Here is a 27,304-nt window from a genome sequence, read left to right on the forward strand (position 1 = left end):
TGTTTCACGTAGTGTCCCAATGGTGGGTCTGCTACGGCGGACATCTGCTGGTGGAGTAACGAGGTGTTTACGGTCCCTAGTGCTCCGTCATCGGCGATGGGATGGAACTTTGTGAAGTTTTTAGTCGATAGGAGTCCGACATAACCACTGTGCTCCCCCGTGGTCGGTGGTATCCATGACGGATTTTCCTCACGAAAACAAAAAAAAAAGGTCGGATCCTAGATACATAGGTCGACAGGAATAGATAGGCATCAGATTCTCCTAGACTGTGGGAAATCTGCCCAGCCGCAGTGTAGTGAGTAGGGACCATAACATGTTACGGAACACAAGTAGATATGTAAAAGGTTGGACAGTGACTGATTTCGGCAGTGGAGTGCTACCAAGAGATAAGGGTCGATTTATTTGTGTCATTAAGCACCACGACTTTGTATATATTGTGCCTTTGACACGTTTAAAGTTAATTAAATCTATAGGTGTGTAGTGAACTAGTGTAACGCCATGTTTTTTTGTTTTTAACCCCCGACCCAAAAAGAGGGGTGTTATAACTTTGACGTATGTATCTGTGTATCTGTCTGTGGCATCGTAGCTCCTAAACTAATGAACCGATTTTAATTTAGTTTTTTTTTTGTTTGAAAGGTGGCTCGATCGAGAGTATTCTTAGCTATAATCCAAAGAAATCGGTTCAGCCGTTTGAAAGTTATTACTTTTCTAGTTACTGTAACCTTCACATGTCGGGGGCGTATTATAAATTTTTAATTTACACTTATAATTGAAAATGTTACAATAAAACTTAAAGCTAGCCTTATCTAATTAGGTACTTTACAAATCATGCCCGCGTGGAATGGTGTCAATAATACTGGCTGCATTTCCACGCTGGATAGACAGGCTGATCCGTTGCGCAAAAAAAGAGCCAGCCCTCCTGTCACCCGATGAGGCTATTAATCGCGGTTACGTGATGTTGTTTTAATTGGCTACTTATTGTTTGTAATTTTTTTTAAAGGGTATTGATTGAATGTCTAATATATTTAAGGTTGTACTTACACTGAATGAACTTATTTAGAGCATGTCGTGCTATCTCTCTACATATCACGCGAACAAGCATATTACGTTAATAAAGCGAACATAAGCTTTATTGAATCTATTGCTTGAACCTACAATGGATGCCTTACTTACTTAAGGTATATTGTACTCTACAACAAGATTACGCTAATAAACTACACATAAGCTTTATTCAAGATATCAATAGTTAATTGGTAGCTGTCCTATATTGTTGGGTAAGGCCCGGACTCCACCAGAGCGGAGACGAGGCGAGAGGACCTCTGCTCTGCTTCAGTGGATACCACTGAGTGGAGATGTATCATATTTGTATGGCACAATCGATGCGGAGATGTGGGTTGTGCCTGAGCTGGGCGGCGGTACAAAGCGGAGATGTAAGCTGTCCCTCGCAAGCTGGAGACGGCGTTTAGCGGAGACGAGAACGGAGATGTCCACTGGCTAGACAGCGCTCTAGCCAGCGGACATCTCCGCTCTAGCCAGCTCACATCTCCGTTCCAGTCTAGCCAGTACACATCTCCGCACAGCTTCGGTGGATACACACCCTTGCTGAAAACATATCTTCTCGTCTCCGCTTCAGACACCTCCGCATATCTCCACTCTGGTGGAGTCCGGGCCTAAGTTAGCAAGAGGCGCTGCTTAAATATTTAAACTAATTGCATTTGGGTAGATTGAGTTTCAATGCAACACTACAAAATACTTAATTAATAAACTACCGTACAAAACATCACAATATCAGTTTATTGGTTTACCTATTGGCTATTACGTTTATCGATATATCTACCAATCAAGTAATCAAAAGTTGCATTACCTATAATCGGCCTACTTATTCAATTTCAAACGCAAAAGCAAATGATTTCCCAGGAAAATGTCTATGAATAAAATAAATGCATGTCAATTGCAAAAAATCTGTAGAAAATATTACGTCTCGAGTCTCGTAGTTTGCGAGATAGAAAAGTAAGCGGATTGCGGTTCGTTTCGTTTCATTTTTATTGGAAATAGATTTTAATTTTTAATACATAATTTTACAGTAGGTACGACCGTTGAGCTTGGTTCGAACTTCGAGCGGTGCGGGCGGTCAATTAACCGCTTCGTTGTCATAATATTATGGATCGACAGCTGTAGTTATGTTGAGGCGATCCGTGCGTCTCTCTTTATTATTAGATAGATTAAATCTAAGATTTATCTTACTTTATCAAACATCAAAATTGCCACATCACTATCGCCTGTGGTAATTATAATTACACTAATATTATTAAGGCGAAAGTTTGTGTGTATGTGTGTGTGTGTGTGTGTGTGTGTATGTTTGTTACTCCTTCACGTAAAAACTACTAGACGGATTTGACTGAAATTTGGAATGGAGATAGATAATATCCTGGATTAGCACTTATTATCCCGGAAAATCAGAAAGTTCCCACGGGATTTCGAAGAACCTAAATCCACGCGGGCGAAGTCGCATCGTTTATATTACTTCAATTTGAGACAAAAAAAAAAGTTCTTCATGAAGATTACGACTTTCTACAGCAAATTTTTTGCCTTTCATCAAAGTTGAATAAACGACTATTAAGCAATGATTTCCTTACAAAATCACTACAGGATGTAATATAAGACACTCATGGCCACCCGTGGCTTTGTTTGATAAAAATAATACTTATAAATCTTTTGTATTACCTCGTGGGAATTTCGAGAAATTCGGCCTTATTCTTTGTCTACATAATAAAGAAAAACTCTGTGCCAAATTTCGGCTTTCTAGCCAAAGGTTAAGGCTGGGCCTCGCGCGTCGATAAATCTTTCAGTTCAAGCTAAGATCATGCTAATTTTCACAACATAATTAAACACAGAGTTGAGTTACAACATGACATTGCAAGTTACGGTCTTTACGGTTTACCGCAGACAGTTGACGCCTCTCTGTAAGTTTCATGAAGTAATTAAGTAGTTTTAACTTAGCTTCGTAAGTTCTACTCGTCTACTACAACTTGCTGTTAAAAGCTTGAGATCCGTCAACGTAGTCTCTAGATTTGCAGCGTTGATTTTATACTTTTGAAAAGTTTCAGAACTACTAATATATTACTACAATTATACTAACTAACTACTAAACTATTACTACAATATTATTCTCATCTGTTGGCAAGTATAATGATACATTATAAGGTGGGGTTTTTTTTACTAAGTTAGCCCTAGACTGCAATCTCACCTGGTGGTAAGTGATGATTCAGTCCAAGATGGATGCGGGCTAATCTGGAAGGGGTATGGAATTTTTTATTAAACCCATAGATAGGTACCCTTTGGTTTCTAGACGGCATCGTACCGAAATACTTAATGGCTTGGTGGCACGGCTTTTGCCGGTAGAGTGGTAACTAGCCACGTCCGAAGCCTCCCACTAGACTAGACCAGAGATTTAGAAATTATAAAATTCCATACCTCTACCGGGAATCCAACCCGAGACCTCCCACTAACAAGACCCCAGCGCTTACCATGTTACGCTAGGTAGGTCGTCAAAACTTGGAAAGGCTATGCCAGTTTTTATTAGTATTTACTAGTTCAAGATTTACACTGTTATCCTATAGTTTCAGATATACGAATTCTTTGCCCCAACGGTATCACTAGTAGAAAAGGTCGATTCATTTCCGACATCCCGCCTAGTGGCTGTCCCGCTTATTTATTATGCAAGCGCGATTATTTATCAGTACAATTTATCTCTGCTTTATAAATAGCCTATCCACCATTTCCATTTTAGTCCATTTAAAAATGAAACCATTTTAATCTTTAAAGCATATTAGTCATTTTAAAATTAAAGACCTAACCCAGCTTCGCACGGATAGCACTTAGGTACGCTATGAATGTCATGGAAGCTCTCAAATGAAACAAAAGATTTCTTCCAAATTAATTTAGTAGGTAGTATATTTTCGTCAAACGTTCATAAATTTTGGCCTAATAACCTCCTTAAATAATCTTGTTTTGGTGAAAACCTTATGAAAATCCGTAGAGTAGTTTCTGAGATTAGCCTTAACAAACACGAACTTATTAAAGTCCCCCGCCACGCTATGGCGGGGGACTTAAATAATATTACGGGAATTATTTATAATAGTATGCAGTGATACGTTATAATAATTGGATCTAGTAGCCAGGATCAGAAAACTAACTGGTGACTAAACAGTAGGTAAGTAGGTACTCAGTAGGTATTTTAAATAAATTATTCTATAAATAAATATTCTAAAACATTTTATCTTTGTGTCACAATTTTGTTCAATTCATGTGGGAATTTTCGGATAGCAAACTTTCGTTTTCATAATATGAATATTGAACGGGATTATGTAGATGCAATCGGATTAAACTCACGCCCTCTGATTGTATCCTGAGATATTTTGATACCATAAATTATACCGTAACTACAAATAGATATGTGAAAGGGAAAAAAGGAATCGAAGGACAAAAAAAAGGTGAATGGATTACGTTAAGGAGGACATGCGTAATTATAATTGTATTGATATTATATTAACCAAACTTTGGTTTGGCTAACCACTAAAATACCACCACTAAAGCCTCAATAGCTCAACGGTTATAGGAGCGGACTGAAATCCGAAAGGTCGGCGGTTCAAACCCCACCCGTTGCACTATTGTCTTACCCACTCCTAGCACAAGCTTAACGCTTAGTTGGAGGGGAAAGGGGAATGTTATTCATGATTAAAAATGGCTAGTATTCTTTTTTTTTAAAAAAGGTATCGCTAGTTCGGTGCTTCGTACCACCCGAATTAGTGCTGTTAACTGGAATAATAACCGTACTACTTCCTGCCTTTAGAGCCTAGAGCTGTAAAATTATGTGGATAAATGACTGAAACGAGTGGAAAAAGAAGACAATAATATTATGTTATGCCACACTTTACATACTCGTAGTATGGGATAAGTACTTACACGACGAAAACTATAAATGGATATTATTATAAATAATAATTAGGTATACCACAGACTAACTAATACTATAATACATTGATCATAGACATTGTTCAATTAAGTGCATAATAATATAATCATTCAAGTAGTGATTAATGAGTAAATACAGCCAGTACACGCATATTAGCAGCTCTAGTATCGTATTGCAAATTGTTACCTACTGGCGCCTTTAATTACGGCTTGAGTGTTATCCGCTCATATTGACTCACGTCTTTCTACAGATCTTCCCATTCAAAGCATGAGGATGGATATTTTGACGTTTTTAACGGTTTCCCAAGAAATCCCTCATCAAGGAACGACTCAAAGAGAAAGCTTCCTTCAAAGCTTTGAAGATAAGAAAGAATTGGGTCAATTTCTTTTCAAGTCAATTTAAGAAGACAGGATTTTAGCGTCAGACTTTGTCTCATATCATAAAATTCTAATTAATGACTGTAGAAAAACAGCCGCCCTTGATAACTTAAATCCATTAAAACTTTTACTGGCATGGTACGCAACGCAATGTCTGATCATTAATTCCCGTCTCTGTCAATAAAACTATCTTCCTCGGGGAGGAAATTCTCATTTCAAAATATCTCAGCTTATGCAGCATCCAATCTATATAGCAACTATTTTATTTACCCCCGACCCAAAAAGAGGGGTATAATAAGTTTGACGTGTGTATCTGTTTATCTGTCTGTGGCATCGTAGCTCCTAAACTAATGAACCGATTTTAATTTAGATTTTTTTCGTTTGAAAGCTGGCTTGATTGAGAGTATTCTTAGTTATAAATGTTGAATTAATTTGAAAAGCTTCAGATAACCAAGTTTTCCACTGTACAAAGTTAACAAACGATCTTCTTAGGAAGTGACGTTTAATAACGATGTAGTTATTTCAAACTCTTTTATCTTGACAGTAAATAAATGACGGTTATAACTTGAAACCGAATGACCGAGATTTTTCTTTAGTACGAGATTTTAAAAATGCTTGTGAAAAGGTCATAGCGCAATAAAGCGACCGGGCACCCGACCTGCACCGCATCGTCTTGCACGGTTAGTGTTCTTTATAGAAGTTAGAGCATAGAAGTCCATAGAAGCTAACTTCTATGCTCTTCTATGCTCTGAATTCTATATTTATACGCACACTCATCAACTCCGTAGCGTGAGCGGATCGCCTCGCACGATGTCACAGCTGGACAACGCGATCGTGGATCGTTAACCACGTGACGTTCACCACGCGAGGTATTTTTTACCCGACTGCGGCAAAGCCAAAAGGAAAGGTTATGATTTTAGCAGTCTATGTATGTGTGTATGTGTGTATGTTTGTATCCAGATTCTGTGTGTTCCACCGTAGCGCTAAATCTACTGGGCCGATTTTGATGAATGAGGTGTCAATCGATTCGTCGTAAATGTCCGGGTGACATAGGCTACATTTTATACGAAAAAAAATTGACCTAACGGATATTACGTGAAAAAAAGTGGGGGTCTCCAAATTTTTTTTTTTTGCTATTGTATTGAGTGGGGTGTCAAATGAAAGAGGAGAAAATTCTGAGTTTATAAATATAAATGTACTACAACATTAAAATATACCAAGCGACAAAAAACAATTTTACTATCATACATATTTCAGCGTTTATTAAGACGATCGCAGTCGCGTTTTAGTTTTCAACTTTATTTTTATTTATTAAATATTTTTTGTGTCGATTCGAAACGCCCCACTGAGTGTACCGGATTTCGAAAACCTAATTCGGGGACATCAGCTAGTAATTAATAATATTGAAAATGCCCGCATTTTATTGAACTCTAATACTTATAACTTAAGTACAAAATGCTGTAAAAATAAAACATAATATCATTTTTGTTATAACTGTTAGCATTCACTATTAAATCCGATTCACTGAAATGAGAAATCCAATATAATATTGTCTCTTCACATCCGTAAGCTTTTATATAATAGCCCGGAAGTGCAAACAGTGGCACGATGTAACAAATTGTGCAACTATCGAACGTAAATAATGCTCTCAGAGGTCGTGGAAAATTTAGAGGAGGTGCTTGATAAAAATTAAATGGTTATAAAAAAGTCACTAAGTATAATATTTTTAACCCCCGACCCAAAAAGAGGGGTGTTATAAGTTTGACGTGTGTATCTGTGTATCTGTCTGTAGTATCGTAGCTCCTAAACTAATGAACCGAATTTAATTTAGTAATTTTTTTTTAAAGCTGGCTTGATCGAGAGTGTTCTTAGCTATAATCCAAGAAAATCGGTTCTGCCGTTTGAAAGTTATAAGCTCTTTTCTAGTTAGTTGGTGTAATGGTGTTAATTACGCTATCTTAAGGCTACAGCTACGAGAGATAACCACGCACCCTGGTCTGAGGAGAAGCTCACTGAGAGTCTTCTTTTCACGTTTCAACACCAACACGACTCAAAATAAAGCATTGAGAGCTTTATAAAGATCAAATGTATAGCATGTGATATGGTACACCATATCACGTGTTATACATTTTTAAAATTAAGGTGAATGGACACATCACAATGTCACATCACAAAATTAAGGTGAATGGACACACTTCAGAGCCCCTACAGCCCTAATAGCACTCATCATCCCCATTTTATCCACGTGCTTACAACTCGCAAGCAGCACGTTACCCCCGCGAACGTTCTTCTGGGTAGTATATAAAAACTTAGATGTGCTCTGATAGTTGTCGCTAAGCTTTGTTGACAACACGTTGTATACTCGTTGATGCTGCACGGTTGGTTAGTGAAGACCAGAACGACACTTTGTGAATGGCGAGCTGACTATTCGTTAGAATTTGGCATTGAGATGGTGTTGATATGCAGAGGGCGTCTCGGTGTAGAAGACGCCCTCTGCTCGGCCTTTCAGCTTTTATCAAGCACCTTCACTAAATTTCCTACCAGTTCTATAGCTATAACAACAATGGCTGTGAGAACTCTGAATTTCCTTTCAAGATAAAGTGGTACGTGCTAGTTAACGCGCTTAGGGAATACATTGTGAAGCTAACTCCACCTATTTTACATTGGAACCTTTAGAACTTTGTATTGTAACCTTCTCAGCAAGGTTTTTATATTTTGAAGTTTAAGCTTCTTTAGTACCATTGTGATTTAAAATCCAATGAAACGAAAAACGACACTAAAAAGAGAAAAACTCATACACCTATAGGATTTAGGCAGTTAGAGAATGAGATAGAATGTGATTATAATGTGTTTCTTATTTTTCATTTTTATGTTGAAATTGATAACTTGGAGTCTGCTTGTAATGTTTATCACACTTCACACTAATATTATAAAGGCGAAAGTTTGTATGTGTGTGTGTGTGTGTGTGTGTGTGTGTGTGTGTGTATGTTTGTTACTCCTTCACGCAAAAACCACAGGACGGATTTGGCTGAAATTCAAAATGTAGATAGATAATATCCTGGATTAGCACATAGGCTACTTTTTATCCCGGAAAATCAAAGAGTTCCTACGGGATTTTGAAAAACCTAAATCCACGCGGACGAAGTCGCGGGCGTCAGCTAGTTGTAGAATAAAATGTAAAATAATTTTTAAACTTAGTAACATTTTAATAAAATAAACCCTATAATTAATCCTGCTCGTAATACAGTACTCGTCATAGGCGGGGAGCCACCAATGCTGAAAACTCCGTGTTCGCGGATTTGAAATTTTTAAACACTCAGAGGAATAAGATGAGCTTGGTGCGCGTGGCTTTAATTACCCAAAAATATGTTTACTTAAATAAATTTTATAATACTAAAATATTCCTCTGAATGTAAACTTTTCATTTTCATCAAAAAAAATTCAAATCCACAGTCACGGAACTTTCAGGGTTTGTGGCTCCCCGCCTATCATTTGTCTCACTTTCTTGTAGTTTTCACTTGTCACATGTTTTTTTTTTTTACTATACTAATAAGTGCATAGCTGTTATAGAAATTGAAAATGTTAACGAGAACCAACCACCTATACTTGTTACATACCTTTTTGGATATTAATATTTTCGAGACTTAAAACAAAGCCACGGTTTTAAGTTATCGTGCCTTATTTTACTAATTAAAAGTTCTGTAAACAGGCACTAACGAAAAGTATTAAAAATATTTTTGTACTCGTTAAAATAATTATTTCTCTTTAAAGCAATTACTAAACAATTTAATTAGCCAAGTATTCAAGGAAATAATATGGACCAAGCAATTTTAAGCTATACCTACCGTACCTGCTTCAAACGTAATACGAAATTAAATTAATTAGCGAAACGTGGGTTTGTAATTGTTACCAGAAGATAGCCTTTGATGTTACGAAAATATTACTGGATTAATTAAAATTATTGTTCTAATTTAAGGTGGATACAACAAAACCGAGAGACCTTGGTCCAGCTGTTGACGTCCATGCTTGGTTAAGACGAAAATATAAATAATTATAAAGTCTTAAATTATAAAAACACTCATCATCATCATCATCAGCCTGTGGATGTCCACTGTTGGACATAGGCCTTCTCTATAGAGCGGCATCACACCGGTCCTCAGCCTTCCTCGTCCAGCCACTTCCCGCCAGCCGCTTTAAAACTTATTTTGTTACAATACTATATGTATTGTTTCGAGCGTGTCAACTTAAGTAGGCTACTATAACTTATACCTGTGCTTATATTACTCGTCATTTATGTGACTGCGTTTAAAAAAATTATGAACATACATAAAATTTGAACAGGGGTAGGCACTAGCTATCGACTAATTTTCTCGGTCAAAAAGCGTACTTAATCGATGTATATAAATCCGTGCCAATAAAAGAGACACCTGAATATTCATAGCACAGTAGAGATATTCTCTACTGTTTATTACTGTCTGTACTAGTTATAGTCCTGTCGCTTCGAGCTAAAAAGCTATTTAAAGAGGCATAAACTTTCGTCTTTATTGTTGCTAAGGTCTTCCTCTATCCTCGTTTGGCTATGGGATTTTCTCTTTTATTACTTTGTATATTTTTCTTTCAGTACTTGAACTTTGCTTTGCAATTTTTAAAGCCGATACGGAAGTTTTTGTTTATTTTTTGATCAGAACAAGTAAGATTTGCTATTTATATACCTGCTAGATGATATCCGAGATTTTATCCACGTAGATTTAGAGTTTTAAAAATCCGTGGGGCCGTGGGGTTAAACTTTTGGGACAAATTCTGTACCAAATTTCGTCAAAATTGCTTAAACTACTATTGGAAAAGCTAGCAAACACACAAATAAATGGACATATATACATATATGGATGATGGCTACACTTTAGAATACTCACGTCGGTCGGTCTGTAAAGCACTATCAATACTTGCATAGTGAAGTATTTTCTAGGCAAGCGTGCACCCACCTATAGGCTATACCTCATCATTCAAGCCAAAGTTATGCTTGTGGGTCATTGTTGACTCAATTAGTCAGTCAAATTTTGATTTGGGGCTTTATTATTTCCAAAGTTTTACATATCTGAGTCATATTATATTGGAAACTGAAATTTTTGCTTATGGAAATTTGCAAACAAAATTCCGATTCCACAAAGAAATGATTGGAAGAACTTCGGTTAAAAGTTTGGAAAGTAACTCTGATGTGGAAAAAATGGAAGTGGCTTTTCTCGTAAGGCACAAATGCGTAACTTTATTATATCCTGAAATAATAACAATTTCGACACAAACACTCAGTTCCCCTCTTTTACGTTTTCACACCTCTTGTGCGTAGTGAGTTCACCACGTAGGACACACGAACGCGGGCGCTTTAGCGGTTTATGTATAGAAGCCCATGGGAATACGGAGAACATTATCATATTTTTGATAAATATAAAATTTTGCGTTTACCATTGTGCTGTTGGCAAAGCTTAGACCCTGGTCTAGCAGTGACTGTGTTGAAATATAACAGTCAATTAGTGATAGATGATTCATAATCGTGCATTTACATAATATTCGCCTTCGCACACAGAGTTACTCTGCCATTGCCACAGTCCAAGACAGTTAGGGAACTTCTAACAAAACATTTAGTCTTCGAAGCTTACTAGGTACATTTGACGCACAAAGGCTAAGGTAGCCCTATTTTTCTATGATTTCACGTTACCATAGCCTAATATTTGACATATCGTCGATTCAGGATCAAACCGAGAGTTCCCTCACTCTGGTTAAAGCCCTTTACTCACAACACTGCGAAAGGGCCGATTTAGGGTGGAAAAATGAAGATCCTAGATTGCCATGTCATGTGTTAGGGCCATTCTAGCCGCCTCTTAGATCTACTGGCAGGAGCAAATATCGATTCTCTTATATTGTAGAAAATCAGCCCTGCCGCAGTGTCGTGTGTAGGGACCACCCCAGATTGCTCCAATCTAGCTGTCCCCTAAATCGGACCTGCCTCAGTGTCGTGAGTAGTAGCTTTCACTCTGCCATTGCGGCCTGGCTCGCCACTCGATGTCCTCGACATGTCACGTCGCACATAATCTTGCCACTACATGACTGCGAGACGAAACCAAATACAATACACGTCATATTATGTACAAGTAGATGTGTGTGAATAGAGAGCTCGCGTTGCAGCTTGCCACTCCTCATACACTCTCGCGCAAAGGTGTAAATGCACCAAAATAATATGGCACAAATGATAAGATAAATGCAAGTTTAAATTAAGGTGTACAAAACGATCGGAAATCTAACCCGGATCTTCTGGCTTTTTTTGTGAAACTGCTATGCTAGAATATTTTCCATAACTCATACCACATTACTTTCGCCCTGTAAAAGAAATATACACCAAAAAATAAGAAAAATGCGCTGGTTCTTTGTAAATGCAAACGAAAAACATCTGTCAATTAAGCGGGAGAAATAACGTTTGTGTTTACTGTTTGTAACCCAGTAGGAACGTAATAGGCGGAAGAAAGTAATTTACCGATGGCTGAAAAACGCCATTTTCCGGAACCAAAAAAACGTAGAGTCAAGAAGAAGGAAGGTATACGTGAGTTAGACAAAAGGTTTTTGAATTAGTTTAGTATTCATAGTAGATGAAGTACTTACATTTTACATTGAAATTATAATATTCTCTTCATTGACCAAGGAGTCCCTCTTACTGGACGTGGACCTTCAAAACAAGATTAAGTAACTAAGTATCTACCTATTTCAATTGTATCCACTACCTACCTAGACAGAATCATGCAAAAACAGACAAAACAAAAACGCAATTCCCTAAAAAAATATTTTATAGTATTCTCACTAATTGTCTTGCTTAAATTACGTTATATTATAAGTGCAACAAACTTTTGCAATGAATAACCAACGTCACAGGCCTGCTACAATAAACTCAACGCGTCACGCAATAAATTCCGCCCACATCTTACGCCCGCGCTTTCATGACGTAGATGATGACGTCATGCTTAATTAATCAACAAATAACTTTCACGTACAACCGGAAATGAAGATACTTTATTAGTATGACGTCAAATGAAAGCTTCATAACTTAGTTATTTTATGGTTTTAATTTTGATGTTACTGTAGTTTTAGAAGTTACTTAATCAATAATATTTAATTGATTAACACTTATGAATTAATAATATTAATAAATAATTAGCTAACGCGCGTGGATTTTAGTTTTCATAAATCCCGAGGGAACTGCTTGACTATCCTGGATAAAAAGTAGCTTAGGTATGTCATTCTCCAGGTCTTTAACTAAGTGCCTACATTCATGTAAAAAATCATGTCGATCCGTTGCTCCGTTGAATTCAGTAGACACAATTCTGGGTGAAGCATTATTCGATTATTTGCATGGCTTACTACGTAACAGCTCACTTCATTAACCGCCCTTGTATTATGTTTCAAGGATTTTCGTGATAGATATCCATATTAATATTATAAATGTGAAAGTAAGTTTGTCTTTTATTGCCGTTGCACGCCACAGCCATTGAACTGATCTTGACGTTTGGCACAGTGGTATACTAAGCCTGATATCTATAGAGCCCACTTTGACTTTGCTTAGACTTAAGACACTGTAAAAATGAGACAGCGCTATATCGCTGAAATAAATCTGTCTCGTTTCAACTGAAACCGAAGTCTGAGACTCCTTAGAGTGCGCAAACAAGTAGGCCAATCTGAACACGAGGCATGCCTATACCTGCGCATTGTACGAAAACAAATCCTTTTTTTATAAAAGAATATTAGCTATGCTTATTATAACTAATACTCCCCTTTCCCCTCCAATCAAACGTAAAGCTTGTGCCAGGAGTGGGTACGATAATAGTGCAACAATTGGGGTGTGAACCGCCGACCTTTCGGAATTCGTCCGCTCCTCAACCGTTGAGCTATCGAGGCTCTAAATCTCAGCCAGGCTTGAGTATTTAATCCTAATATAACCTGCGCAAACTGCCATGTTGACATTTCAGTCTGAATTAAGAACTTACTACTTGTTTTTCGATCAGTGTAGACGGGCACTTATATTAGTTTTTATCCCGGAAAAACAACGACTTCCCATGGGATTTATAAAAACCTAAATCTACTCGGACGAAATTGCGAGCATCAGCTAGTATGCATATCAAGCTGATCGTGCATTAGTAGTGATCCGCATGCACCAAACGCAACACAATTTTCATAACTCTGAAAAGCTTTCTAGATGTATCATGTAGATTATATAACAACCTAGTACATTATGACTTGTAGAAGTGTATTACAAATTTATATACGTTAATCTAGACTGCCGAATAAACTTGTTTAAGGACTGGAAAAGTTCTGGAATTTTCCGAAAAGCCCCGCTATCAATTATTCGAGGTCCCTGCGTGTAATCCGAGCTCCACGGAAGCTTAGCTGTGGAACGGGCTTGTTAGACGCTCTCAAATGCTACTCAAGAACGCTCCACGTTTTCGGAAGAAAATTGATATGGTAGGTACATAATTATATTTCCTTACTTTGCATCTTGATCTGCATAAGCCTGTTGTGTAAACAAACCGTTAGGGAAATTATCTTTACACCTAAATATATAATAGGAAAAGGTGACTGACTATAACTAACTGACTGAGTGATCTACCAACGCACAGCTCAATCTAATGGACGGATCGGACTGAAATTTGACATGCATCTGTCTATTACGACGTAGACATCCGCTAAAAAATGATTTTCAAAATTCATCCCCTAAATAGGGGTTTGAAATTTGTGTAGTTCATGCAGACGAAGTTGCGGGCACAAGCTTGTCTTTTTTATATGTTATAGTGAGTCCCGTGGAAACTCTTTGATTTTCTTGTACAAAAAATGCCCACACTTTTCCAATTATAATATTATATTACATCAATAGTACATATTAAAGTATGTATGTAGGTATACAGGGTGTTTGGTAATTAGCATATAAAGACGACACGTACCCATGCTACTTTGATCTGATAAATACAATGCTGAAGTATAGTGACGAAATAAAATTATAAAAATTTCCATACAAAATTTAAAAAAAAATTATGTCAAAGTTTTCATGACCCTAACGTGCCCTAACTCACTGAGATCGTTGGCCACCTTGATATAGGCCAAGGCCTACGATCTCAGTGAGTTAGGGCACGTTAGAGCCATGAAAACTTGGACATAAAAAAAAAAATTAAAATTTTGTATGGAAATTTTTATAATTTTATTTCGTCATTTTACTTCAGCATTGTATTTATCAGATCAAAGTAACATGGGTACGTGTCGTCATTATATACTAATTACCAAACACCCTGTATTTGTATAGTATGGAGACTTACGAAAATATTCTCCAAGGTGGCTGGTTAGGAAATCGTATCAGAAAAATCTAATTTTCTAGTTCACACAAACAGTAATCAATCCAACTTGCTTTCGAGGTAGGTGCTGACTGCTATATAAAAGTGACAAAAGGCGAAGTTTATAACAACTTAAAACTTACTTAGCAGTATTTTAAACTCTCGTAAACACATCCTTCAAGATGAAAGCAAACTTCCGCTCGCAGCCAATGCACCGTGTGAAAATTTAAAATAATAAATTGCAGTTGCTAACTGCTTTGCTTTCAAAGTGTATGTGCAAAGCTACGTGGTACAGTCATTAAGTAAAGTCTTTAACAACTGCTCTTAAAAGTAGGTTCGGCTACCCTATCGGAATTCGGCAAATGATTGAAATTCCGGCTACGATAGTTCGGTTAGTCTTATTGAACGAAAAATGTTTGAAAAATAGCATAAAATCCAGTGGAAAATGATTTAGGTTTTGAAAATCCCGTAGATCTCTTTGATTTTCCGCAATAAATGGTAGTGATTGCACTTCTTGGCTCAAAATATTAAAACAACTTGGTTTCGAATTCACAGGACTGAATTTAATTATTTTTAAGGCACAGAAAAGAATTTTAGTACTGACAGCTTGACCTTTTTATGACAAGAGGAAAAAAAAAGGCACACATAGTTAAAATAACGAGTTGTTCATTTGCTCCACACTTTTGTCAGGCGATCGTCTTGAACATGCCCCCGGGCGTTGAGGGCTGCGCCGTCAACCACCTTAATTGACATCACTGATTGGTAACGGACAAATCCGAGCAAACGATCTTCTTACTATGCCACTGGCGGTTTTCACGTCAGCCACTCGTGCGACTTGATCTGGGCCGGGAAAAAGTGCCACAATTCGACCCAGTTTCCACCTTAACGGAGGCAGGTTCTCCTCCTTCAGAAGGACCAAGGAATTGAGTTCCAATGAGTGGTATGGTGTCTGCCATTTTGTACGTTTCTGCAGTTCCGAAACGTACTCCTTGCTCCATCGTGCCCAGAAATGCTGCCGGAGTTGCTCAATCCGTTGGTATCTCGTAAGATGTGTGTCCGCTTTGCCGTCTTGGTAATCTTCAGTCGGAATCGCTGTGAGTGGACGTCCAATTAAAAAATGGCCGGGGATCAGTGGGGTCAAATCTTCTGGATGCGAAGACAAAGGAGTGAGTGGTCGCGAATTTAAAATTGCCTCAATTTGTGTTAAAGTCGTATACAATTCTTCGAAAGTTAAATGACAATTGCCTAGCACTCGCAATAAATGAAATTTTGTGGATTTCACCCCCGCCTCCCAATACCGCCAAAATGTGGAGAATACCCCAGGATAAAGTGGAAATTTATTCCTTCATTTGAAAGGTCACTAGACAGTGAGTCAGAATTTTGTTGCAAAAACTTAGATAGACTGTTGTACGCTCCAACAAATGAACTTCCGTTATCAGAATACAGATGGCGTGGTTTTCCTCGACGAGCCACTAGTCGGCGGAGAGTTAGAATGTAGCTATTACTTGTCAAGTCTCCCACCAATTCCAAATGAATGGCCTTTGTAGTGAAACATATAAAAATGGCGATGTACACCTTTACAATACGACAACCACGTCCTTGACGACTTGCGGAAGATATAGGGCCCGCATAGTCAACACCAACGGTTTCAAAGGGGTAACCACCGGGAGTAAGACGCCGTCGCGGCAAATCACCCATAATAGGAGCTACAACACTTCCTTTCATTCGTGTGCATCTAATGCAACGACGATAAGTAGATTTTGCTAAATTACGGCCACCGATTGGCCAGTAAACCTCTCTAATCGATGCCAACAATAATTGTGGCCCAGCGTGCATGAGCTTCGTATGTTCGTATTTAAATAATAACTGGGTAAATCGATGAGTGGACTGTAAAATTAAAGGATGTTTTTTATCATACGAAAATTCTGAGTTTCTGATACGACCGCCAACTCGCATTAAATTATTCTCATCTAAAAACACGTTGAATTTTAATAAAGCACTCTTCGCAGGCAAGTTTTTCTTATTCAATAAAAGATCATACTCGGTAAAGGATTCCTTCTGAGATGTGCGAATAATGACGTTTAATGAATTATTTAATTCAGTTTCAGTGAGAAAATTGGTTGTAGCGCGTCGTCCTCTACATGCTTCAACAAAACGTAGCATATACGCTACTGCACGTCTAAGCCTATTGAAATTAGAAAAACGATCAAATTCAATAAATTCAGATGGATTTTCCGTCTTAACTAAACATGACAATTCAGTACGCGTTTCGGGTAGCGAATCGGAACGTACTGACGTAGAAGGCCAATAGCTATTAGGCTCCTTCAAAAAAGTTGGTCCTGACCACCACATATCGAGAGACTGAATAGTGTCAACACTAACACCACGTGACACATAATCCGCTGGGTTTTCCTCAGTAGGAACGTGTCGCCATACGCAATCACCGGTCTTTTCTAAAATATCTCCGACGCGATTACGAACAAATGTGTGTAACTTACTTGGCAACATCTTAAGCCAACCTAATACAATAGTGGAGTCGGTCCAAAAAACGGTACACGCTGCTTTGACTCTTAGCGAGCTGATAACCTTTTCATACAGCTTAGCTGCAACCTGAGCCCCGCAAAGCTCAAGCCTAGGGATAGTTGTGGCTTTAATGGGTGCCACCCTACTCTTAGCAAGTAATAATTGCACTAAGATTCTGCCACTACTATCAATGCTACGGACGTAAAGACACGCACCGTAAGCCCTTTCCGAAGCGTCGGAAAATACGTGAAATTCTAAACGCATGAACGAATCTATTAACACGCGGCGTGGTACACGTAGATTATTCAAAACATGCAGGTTTTTAATTGCTTCGCACCAAGCTTCTTGAATCTCCGGCGTCAATGGATCATCCCACGATAAATTTTGTAACCACAAGCTTTGCAGTATTATTTTTAATTTAATAACAACCGGAGAAACCAGCCCTAATGGATCGAATATCTGGGAAATTACAGAAAGGATATCACGTTTTGAGTTTCCCTTCACTGCGATCGAAGTACCGATCGGAAAATGCAACTCATCAGATTCAGGTTGCCATCCTAAACCTAATGTTTTGCTTGGCTCATTACCGCCTACATTTAAATCATGCGTGGACTCAGTGGACTCTGAAACTAACTGAGGCTCATTAGACTTCCACTTTCTCAGTGGCAAGCGAGCAGAGGCGAGGGTAGCCGTTACTTCACTACGAATGTTCCGCACTACGTTCAAATCATCCCCGCCACTCAACAGATCATCGACGTAAAAATCATGAAGGATGATTTCAGCGATCTGATTGTCCTTACATTCAAGTCCTAGCTGCTTAAGGCATCTGGTAGCAAGAAAAGGCGCACTTGCTGTACCATACGTTACAGTATTTAATTCAAATGCCTTAAGTGGTTGGTTAGGGTTGTCACGCCATATTATACGCTGTAAGTACCTATCGTCAGGATGCACAAGTATCTGCCGATACATTTTCTCCACGTCGGCTAAAATGACGTACTTGTGTTGCCTAAATCTCAGAAGAATGGACAGAAGATCGTCCTGTACCGTTGGACCTACCATCTGAATACTGTTTAGACTAATATTAGTGCTGGTGGTAGAGGAACTAGCGTTAAATACGGCCCTTAATTTTGTGGTCGCACTGCTCTCACGCAACACACCATGATGTGGGATAAAATGTGCATTACTATCCAAACTAAGTTCACATTCAGACATGTGACCCAACGACTGATATTCTGACATGAACTCGCGGTACATTTCATAAAGTTTTGGTTGTTTAAGAAGCCTGCGTTCTAAAGACAAAAAACACTGCTTGGCTCGTTGTAAAGAATCACCTAAAACACTAGGATTTTCTTTTAATGGGATTCTCACACAAAAACGACCGTCTTCTAAGCGAGTAGTGTTTTTTATAAAATGCTCCTCACATAATTTCTGTTCCGGTGAATAAGTAGATAAATTTGAAATATTTACTTCTTCTAAATTCCAAAAACGCGCGAGTTGATTCTGTATATCTTGATTTTGTATATCAGTGGTTGAATTAGTGTTGACGTAATTACATTGAATAGGGTTAGGTAGATATGATGTAAAAAATCTATTATTCATCGGGCCAGAAATTATCCACCCTAACCTAGTCTCGCAAAGAGTAGGTTTATCATCGCCTAAATTAATTCTCTGCGATCCTATAATGTCCCAGAAAATATCAGCACCTAATATTAAATCCACTGACGCCGGTGCGTAGAAATGAGGATCCGCTAAGCAAACGTCAGTAGGTAGATTGAGGTTTGAAATGTCGAGCGAACGACACGGTACATTATCTGTTAACGAAGGCAAAATAAAACAATGTAAATTAGTCATAAATGTGTCATTTAATGACTTCAACCGTAAACGACACATTTTATTAATATGCGTGGATGCATTATTAATACCCAGTACAGATTGATCGATGTGATTATAAGGCAGATTTAACTGACGAAACATCTTTTCTGACAGTAGGCTGGAAGTGCTACCAGAATCCAAAACAGCGCGTCCGATATGTTCGCGATTATTTGAATCATATAACTTAATTAGCGCAGTCGATAATAGAACGTCCCCACGACGACTAGTTACATTAAGACTCGCGGACGACACGCTCGCTGATAAGGTTAAGTTATTACTTGGATTGGTGGTGGAGGGAGTCGCGCTGACACTTTCAGTGCTCTCGCTACGCACAGCCGGCTTCTGCTTGTCTGTAACATGTACTAAAACTGAGTGCTTTCTTTTACAAATTTTACACCCATTTTTCTTACAATTATTTGAAAAATGAGATTTCGAAAAACAGTTGAAACAAACCTTAAAAGTAGGTAATAATTGCAGGCGCTCTTCATTACTTAACGCTAAAAATTGAGGGCAAGTACTCAATTTATGCATGGCACTGCATTTGGGACAAAAGTCCTTTGAACTTGAATTATTATCATTCGTTTGTGTTGTCACCATAGCCTTTACTTTTGACGGTTTATGATTTGAGTTATGTTGAGGCGTCTGACGCGAAAATTCAATTGTATCAAGTATATTCGTACGCATTCTTACGAAATCTAGGAAGTCTTGTAGCTCTATACGTTTGTTGCTGTCCAAGCGGCCTTTGTACTCTTCCCATTCACGATAAGTTTTACTGTCCAACTTATGTGTAATAATGTAAATGAGAAGCGTATCCCACTGCTTAACAGGCTCGCCTAATGATTCTAAAGCACGGAGGTTTTTATTTAATTGATCTAAAATGTGCTTTAAATTAGTAGCGGATTCCCGTGTGACCGGTTCGATATTAAATAAAGCAGCAACATGGTTTTGTATCAACAAACGCTTATTATCGAATCGATCACACATAAGTTTCCATGCTACATTATAATTACTAGATGAGAACTCAATGGATGAAATTACCACAGCGGCAGACCCCTCTAATGATGTTCTTAAATAGTGGAATTTATTAACATCATCTAAGTCGTCATTGTTGTGAATGAGACTGGTAAAGGTGTCTCTGAACTCCAGCCAGTTATTATATGCCCCACTAAATTTGGGAAGCTGGATGGTAGGTAACTTGACCGGGTTTAGTTTGCCAGAGTGTGAACCATAATCAGTAGGGAGCGGCACTTGAGACCGTTTGTAATTTGCCAGCATCTCTTGTCCCTGGCTTAGTGCCTTGTAGTACCTACATTCGAACTCCTCACGTTCAGCCAACTGTTGGTCAATGTTATCTGAGATGCACTCTAACCGTGTTTGAGTTTCATCGTATTGAGCGTACAACATATCTAACTTACCTATGCGTAATTCCAACTCACTAATGTCCTTAGTAGTTGGTGAAGCTGTGCTACTGTCCAGTGATTTCAAATAGCCAGAAAAAATTGTGATCCGACCTTTATAACTGCTTCGTTTCTTGGTTAACTCAGCAATTTCTCTCACAATTTCAGCTTTTTCTGCCATATTTGGGAAATGGTTGTAAAATCCTGGAATTTGATACAGAATTCACTTAAATAACTATATTAACAAGTTCTTATTTTACACTTAGACACCTAACAACAATAATAATTCATAAAATAATTCAATGTCAAAAGTTTGTAAAAATCTTTAAGGTTAAGTAGGTACCTAGTTTGTAAATTTAAGCAATATTACAATGTGTAATCTATATCTATTTGGCTGTAAACATGCTACTTAATGTTGAATGTTAAAATATATTTAATCTAGGCAGAAATATTGTCACAATTTAACAGTTTTAAGTTCAACTTTCACTACAATTTACCACAATGTAACATGTACAACATAACCTAACTGAACAAAATTTTCTTTGAAATAACAAATTTACAAACATCCTATTAACACAAAAGGGCTAAGGCACAAATTATACCGACTTTGTCCGAGATTCACTCCTGAAATTCTTTCCAAATTTCTTTGTCCAAATGACCTCCACCGCCACTAGCCACGCCTGTAGCGAATCTTCTTGATTATTGATTTCTGGCGCAAATCTGGGCTCGAAGCTGACCAATGAATGCACTTCTTGGCTCAAAATATTAAAACAACTTGGTTTCGAATTCACAGGACTGAATTTAATTATTTTTAAGGCACAGAAAAGAATTTTAGTACTGACAGCTTGACCTTTTTATGACAAGAGGAAAAAAAAAGGCACACATAGTTAAAATAACGAGTTGTTCATTTGCTCCACACTTTTGTCAGGCGATCGTCTTGAACAGGTAGCCTATACTTTTATACCAATGCAAAAAATCGCGACGAATCCGTTGCTCCGTTGCGACGTGATTGTAAGACAATTCAAACCAATAAACCAAATACACTTTTGTATTTATAGTATGGCTAGTGAATATAGATAGTTTCTTTGGACTTTTATTCGGATTTTTGGATGTGTCATACGTCAGGTCGATCTTGCTCGTATAAAATGTAGCCTATGTCACCCGAAGCATAACAACGAATCAATTGACACCTCATTCATCAAAATCAGCCCAGTAGTTTAGGCGCTACGGTGGTGTACACATAAATACAAACTTACAAACATACATAAACTGCTAAAAACATAACCTTTCCTTTTGGTTTTGCCGTAGTTGGGTAAAAATAGCGCATTTTTTACGTGACTGTCCTAACCTCTGTTTTAAAATAGCTCTTGCATTCGTAAATCGTTTCACCGTCATATTTCTAACATGGTTTCTCTCGAGTCTCGACTCTCGTTAACAAGGTTTCCATTCTGTTTTGGTATTCCACACCAAACAACCATGCATATTTTGTTAAGTACGAGTAGGTACATAATATAATATGTATTATACAAAGGTTTCAGGGTTTGTTAGTTGGTAAATATCTGTTTTATGGGATCTTTTTTAGCCTTTAGAAACTAACTTATTTTTACTACCCTGCTATTTTAAGAAATAAAACAGTTGGAAAATATTGATTCAATTCTCTAAACTACAAGGAGTTCTCAGGATTTTTTATAGACTAGCGCTTGGCTGCAATCCGTCTTGCTGGCAAATGATGATGCAGTCTAAGATGGAGCGCGCTTGCCTAGAAGATGCCTATTCCCTCTTGACTTGAAGGTGCCCATATTAAAATCGGAGAGAAAACTGAAGTATAAGTTTTAGTAATCATAACAGAAAATATAATTTACCCTTGAATACAATTTGCCTAAAAGATCAAATTTATGTGCTTCCAGGGATGGATATTATTTTATATCAACTTGTGTGAAAGAAGTCTGATTTTATCAAACTCTTATGAAATCAAATTAAATTCAGTTTCTTTAGAACTCCCTATAGCGTCTAAATAATTGGATAAATCTTTTCACAGGAGTCGGTATTCGGGCCGCGAATAGAATCCAACTTTATTGCATTTCAAAGGGTCGTGAGTCGATGCTGATTGCTGTTGAGACATTACGATTCAAAAAATAGAAAGCGAAAATAAAATTGTAAAGCTATTTTTCTTTTATAAAGGGGTGCTCTAATTGACTTGGATACCACCAAAACAGATTTACTCCAGAGTCAGACCTAAAATACATTCGGTATTGATTTTGTGACATAATAAAAATCGTCAGCTGAGTGACTCGGAGCAATCTTGTTGTGGTGGTCGGTGGTGCTTTTTGTCCTTATAAAATGCATTTAAACCTTTTTCATAGGCAATACACCAGAAATAATTAATTAATAAAGAATAAATGTTCTGAAATAAATAAATTTTAATTTAACACGAAAAGGAGTTATTAAAGGAAGAGGGAGGTGTCTTCAATCATTAAGTTTCGCTCAGTATATCAGTCATCTTCATCGTCATCAAGGCATTACCAACTCACTACTGAAAACGGCTCTTCAAGGCACTATGCCAATGGTTTATACAATAGTCAGCCACTCTGGCCAAGTGCGAATTGGCAGACTTGGCACATTTTGAGAACAATATCGAACTCCCATGGCATGCAGATTTCCTCACGATGTTTTCCTTCACCGCTCAAGCAAATGATACTTATTTTAATTTAATTGCTTTAAACGTACATAACTCCGAAAAATCAGTATATTCATACCTATACAAGGAATCGACAAATAAAGTGCAGTCTTTGCAATTGTGCATTTTAAGGTCTACATCTCTTGAGGGTGCTCCGGTGTCGGAGCGAAATGTGCGTTGAGTGTGTTCTTGTGTTGTGTTGGGTGGTGGTACTTCGGGAGTTGCTTGGTGGCTGGCTTTTCATGTATGCTTAGCAATAGGAGGACGGGCGGTGTCTGTCGCATGCTGGATATTGTACCATGCAGATTTGCATTTTTCAGCGGATTACAGCAAATTAAGCTTTTGATTCCTTGTATATCATGGATTCCGCGAAGTAACGCCTGCTTCTATACAATATCTATGCCTACTTACATAGTAAACTTCCCTTATTAGGTATTCCCGGGTGACGCAACAATCTAGGCCTACTTCCTAGTACGAATAGCGTTGGTAAGGTATTCGATTTGCAGCAAATCCCCAATAAATAAGCGTTTACCTGATCAATGCGTTGCGAAATCGTTTGAAATCAATTGCCGGGCCACTGACGCGGAATGATGGCAAGATAATATTACAATGCTGAATACATTAAAGTACTAAATAGGATTTGATTCGATTGATAAATGAAAGCTTACAGAACGGTACCGAACTGACATAGGCCACCACTTCAGCCCTCTTCCATCTTACACTGCACCGTTACTCTCCACGTGATTATCAAGACAAGTGCCAACTTTGTCATTGAATAAAAAAAAACGGTCAAGTGCGAGTCAGACTTGCAGACAAAGAGTTCCGTACCTTCGTACAAAAAAATAGCAATATTTTTTTTTGGGATTTAAGCACAAATTCACGATTTTCAAATTTTTTCCTTTACTTGTGCTCTAAGATCTAGGCTACCTGTCAAATTTCATGATTCTAGCTCAACAGGAAGTTTTTCTTGACAGACACGACAGACGGACAGACAGCCAGAAAACAAAGTGATTCTATAAGGGTTACTTTTTTCCTTTTGAGGTACGGTACCCTAAAAATGGACTTAGTACATACACTATGCATTGTGTACTGTGAAGAGGTATCCTCGTGAAAGAAAAAGCTCCTGGGGAATAAATTAGGATGTGATAAAGAATTACTCTCAGCGGTTGATTAATGGTTTACTGTACCTTTCTTTGTCATCCCTTGTCATTCTGCCGAGCGGCCAAGGTAACTGATTGAAAATTGTCGTAGGAACTGTCCGTGGATCTATTATTTAAAACAAGTATAAAAAAACTACCGAGAAAACCAAATAAAAAAACACTTTTACTATGTATTGGGGAAAACTTGAATAAAATCCATACTATTTTTAATATTACGTCATTTAAACAGACGAACATGGAGGGTAGACATACTACAATTTTATGACGATTTTAAAACAATTTATTTTATACTTACTTTATATTTTCTGTTCAGTTCAAGTTGTCTGAGTTCAAAGCTTATCTAGTAAAGTAACAAATAGATTCCTACAAATAATTTCTTACCAGCTCATTTCAGAGGAACCTGTTTTTTAAACTGGTGGTATAATCTTCGCTTGATAAACGCCAAAAGTTTCATAATATTTTCTCATTTAATATCACAGACTTATCTCAATTTTATACTGTAATCATAAACCAAGCTTAGAAAATAATTAGGTCCATTTTATGCATGGCTTGTTTTTGCCTAGATTATAAAATGTAAGCTTTGGATAAATTTAGCGACAAAAACAGCGAGAATCTGGAATTCCGCTATAAAATGGGACACAAAATCTGAGCTTGAGAATTAAAATTTTAGTTTAGACTAACAGATACTCGTAACTCTACCTAACTCAAACAGGCTTAAAATAAAAAAGGGGGACGCTATCCTATCTATTCGAACAGCATTTTTTGTGATGTTTATTTACATTATTAGGTATATAGGGAGAAAAGATTTGTTAAGAAGAAAATATTTTTATGCAAATAAACTTTTACAAGTGCTTTTGAATCATCAAAAGAATCTTCTGGTGTAGTAGGTATTTTCACACTTAGTAATTTCTATTCTCTTTTTCACGGGATAGAGTTTCCTCGATCAACTTAAAAAAGTAACGCGGGACGCTCACTTGAATACATGAAATATTATGTACTTAAATAAATCAATCACTATGACTGGATCCTGTTTTTTTGTAGGACAGTGAGATCCAGAATTCGACCAAATCAGATTTTGCTGCATCACGTAAACAGGATGCTCGTTTGAACGCTAGAATTACAAGTGCAATTTAAAAATTTATAACACCCCCGACTAGCGAAGGTTACAGTAACTAGAAAAGAACTGATAACTTTCAAACGGCTGAACCGATTTTCTTCGATTATAGTTAAGAACACTCTCGATCCCACCTTTCAAAAAAAACTAAATTAAAATCGGTTCATTAGTTTAGGAGCTACGATGGCACACACACACGTCATACTTATAACACCCCTATTTTTGGCTCGGGGGTTAAAAACACCTCCATCATTAAACTTTATCCTGCAATAATCAGTTCTGTCTCTGCGGAATGAACGGGATGTTGCCATGAAAACGAGCTGTTGGTTGGATCCTTGCTATAGAGAAAAACAAAAGCTGTTCTATGTTTGTGTATCACACACGAGTGATTTTATTTAAACAGTAATGCAAAGGATTCAGGGGAAAGGACAAATCGAAATTTCCATCGCATTGCTTCTTTAAGGACCTTAAAGGCCTGTGCAATGACCCGTCCGGTTATCTCGTTTAACCTTTGGAATTACAGCTCGGGAAATTGACTAATAAATACCTACATTAGGTATGTACGTAGTACCTACGCCTTCAAGCTAAGTTAGAGGTCCTTTCAGATGTACCACAAATCCACCGCAGGCGACAAAAAAGATGCTGGGCCCAAAATTTAACGAAAATGTGTAGTTCCATATTAAAGAGTGCCATATACACATAGTACAGTCGCTTTCTACGGCCGTCTTTTTTTTTTTTTTTGGTGGGGTTTTAGTCTAAGAAGACTATGTCACCCCCGTAGGTTCTACAATTAACAATTATAGTGCGTACATAAAACATAACAATCAAAAAAAAAAAAAAAACTCAAATCATATATATATTACAACAATATTAACACATTTTAAGAAGCGACCGCACGTCCTTGGCCAGCGGGGCAGCTAATATGGTATTGCACATACCCACGCTGTAGTTGTTTTTAAGGACGCGCGGCCGCTTCGACCCGTTCCGTGCACATTCCATCAAAAGGTGAAAAACGTCGTCCACTTGTGTGTTTCCACATTCAATACAATTTTGTGTGGACGACCTTTTCACCATAAATTTGAATTTATTTGATGGGATGTGCCCGGACCGAAGTCTTAACAGAGTTATAATCTCTGCCCTTTTAAACTTGGACTCTGCGAACCATGGACATCGAGGGAGCTGACACACTATTGTTTTATACCATATGCCTTTAACCCGAGACCTTTCGTCAAAATATTCTTGCCATTCTACTACACATTCCTGTTTAAATTTTATCAAAATTTCATTTGGTAGTGGTATACAGTCATAGGGTATATACCATCGCTGATGGTATACCCTACGGCCGTCTTGAAATGCAAAAGTGCGTTTCTTTATAGGTTTATTGGTTTATTGACTTGTCCTTCAATCACGTTGCAACGGAGCAACGGATCGACATGATTGAAGCCTAGAGAGTATATAAAGAATCAAAATCAAAGTCAAATATTTTATTCAAAGTAAGTACAATTGTACACTTTTTCAACTTTATAAATGAAATAATTCAATCAGAAAACATAAAATATAAATTAAGTAATTTTACAATTTTAAGTTTTAAGCTAGGTAGTAAATAAAGTGAAAATAATAATTATTATTATCAAAAGCTTAATTTGCTATAATCCGCTAAAAAGGCAAATCTGTATGGTACAACATGCAGCATGCGGCTTGTACCACCCGCCCTCCCACTGCTAAGCATGCAGGAAAAGCCAGCCACTAAGCAAGCCTCAAGTACCACCACGCAATACCCAGCAAATACACCAGAACACACTCGACGCACGTTCCGCTTTGACACTGGAGCAACTTCAAGAGATATA

The 27,304-nt window shown here is 37.6% G+C and overlaps 1 protein-coding gene across 1 annotated transcript; it reads right to left on the reverse strand.

Moving 5' to 3' along the window:
- Positions 1-1,262: 1,262 nt before the first annotated feature.
- Positions 1,263-21,901, reverse strand: LOC123877104. Its single transcript, XM_045923609.1, has 4 exons — positions 21,841-21,901; positions 16,220-20,710; positions 15,511-15,806; positions 1,263-1,670 (listed from the first exon to the last, which is right to left on the reverse strand). Exons 1-4 carry the CDS (start codon positions 21,899-21,901, stop codon positions 1,263-1,265), a joined length of 5,256 nt encoding a protein of 1,751 aa, XP_045779565.1.
- Positions 21,902-27,304: the final 5,403 nt, after the last annotated feature.

Source organism: Maniola jurtina, chromosome 22 (assembly GCF_905333055.1).
Source record: "Maniola jurtina chromosome 22, ilManJurt1.1, whole genome shotgun sequence".
Taxonomy (NCBI): domain Eukaryota; kingdom Metazoa; phylum Arthropoda; class Insecta; order Lepidoptera; family Nymphalidae; genus Maniola; species Maniola jurtina.

What these genes read in the sequence shown, in the direction of transcription:
- LOC123877104 (XM_045923609.1), bottom strand. Translation starts at nt 21,901, where the DNA reads ATGACGGTGAAACGATTTACGAATGCAAGAGCTATTTTAAAACAGAGG. An exon ending in ATTGGTGGGAGACTTGACAA is followed by an intron (nt 15,807 to 16,219) that starts GTAATAGCTACA and finishes GTCCACTCACAG; the next exon opens with CGATTCCGACTGAAGATTAC. An exon ending in TGAAAACCGCCAGTGGCATA is followed by an intron (nt 1,671 to 15,510) that starts GTAAGAAGATCG and finishes TTGCTAACTTAG; the next exon opens with GCCCGGACTCCACCAGAGTG.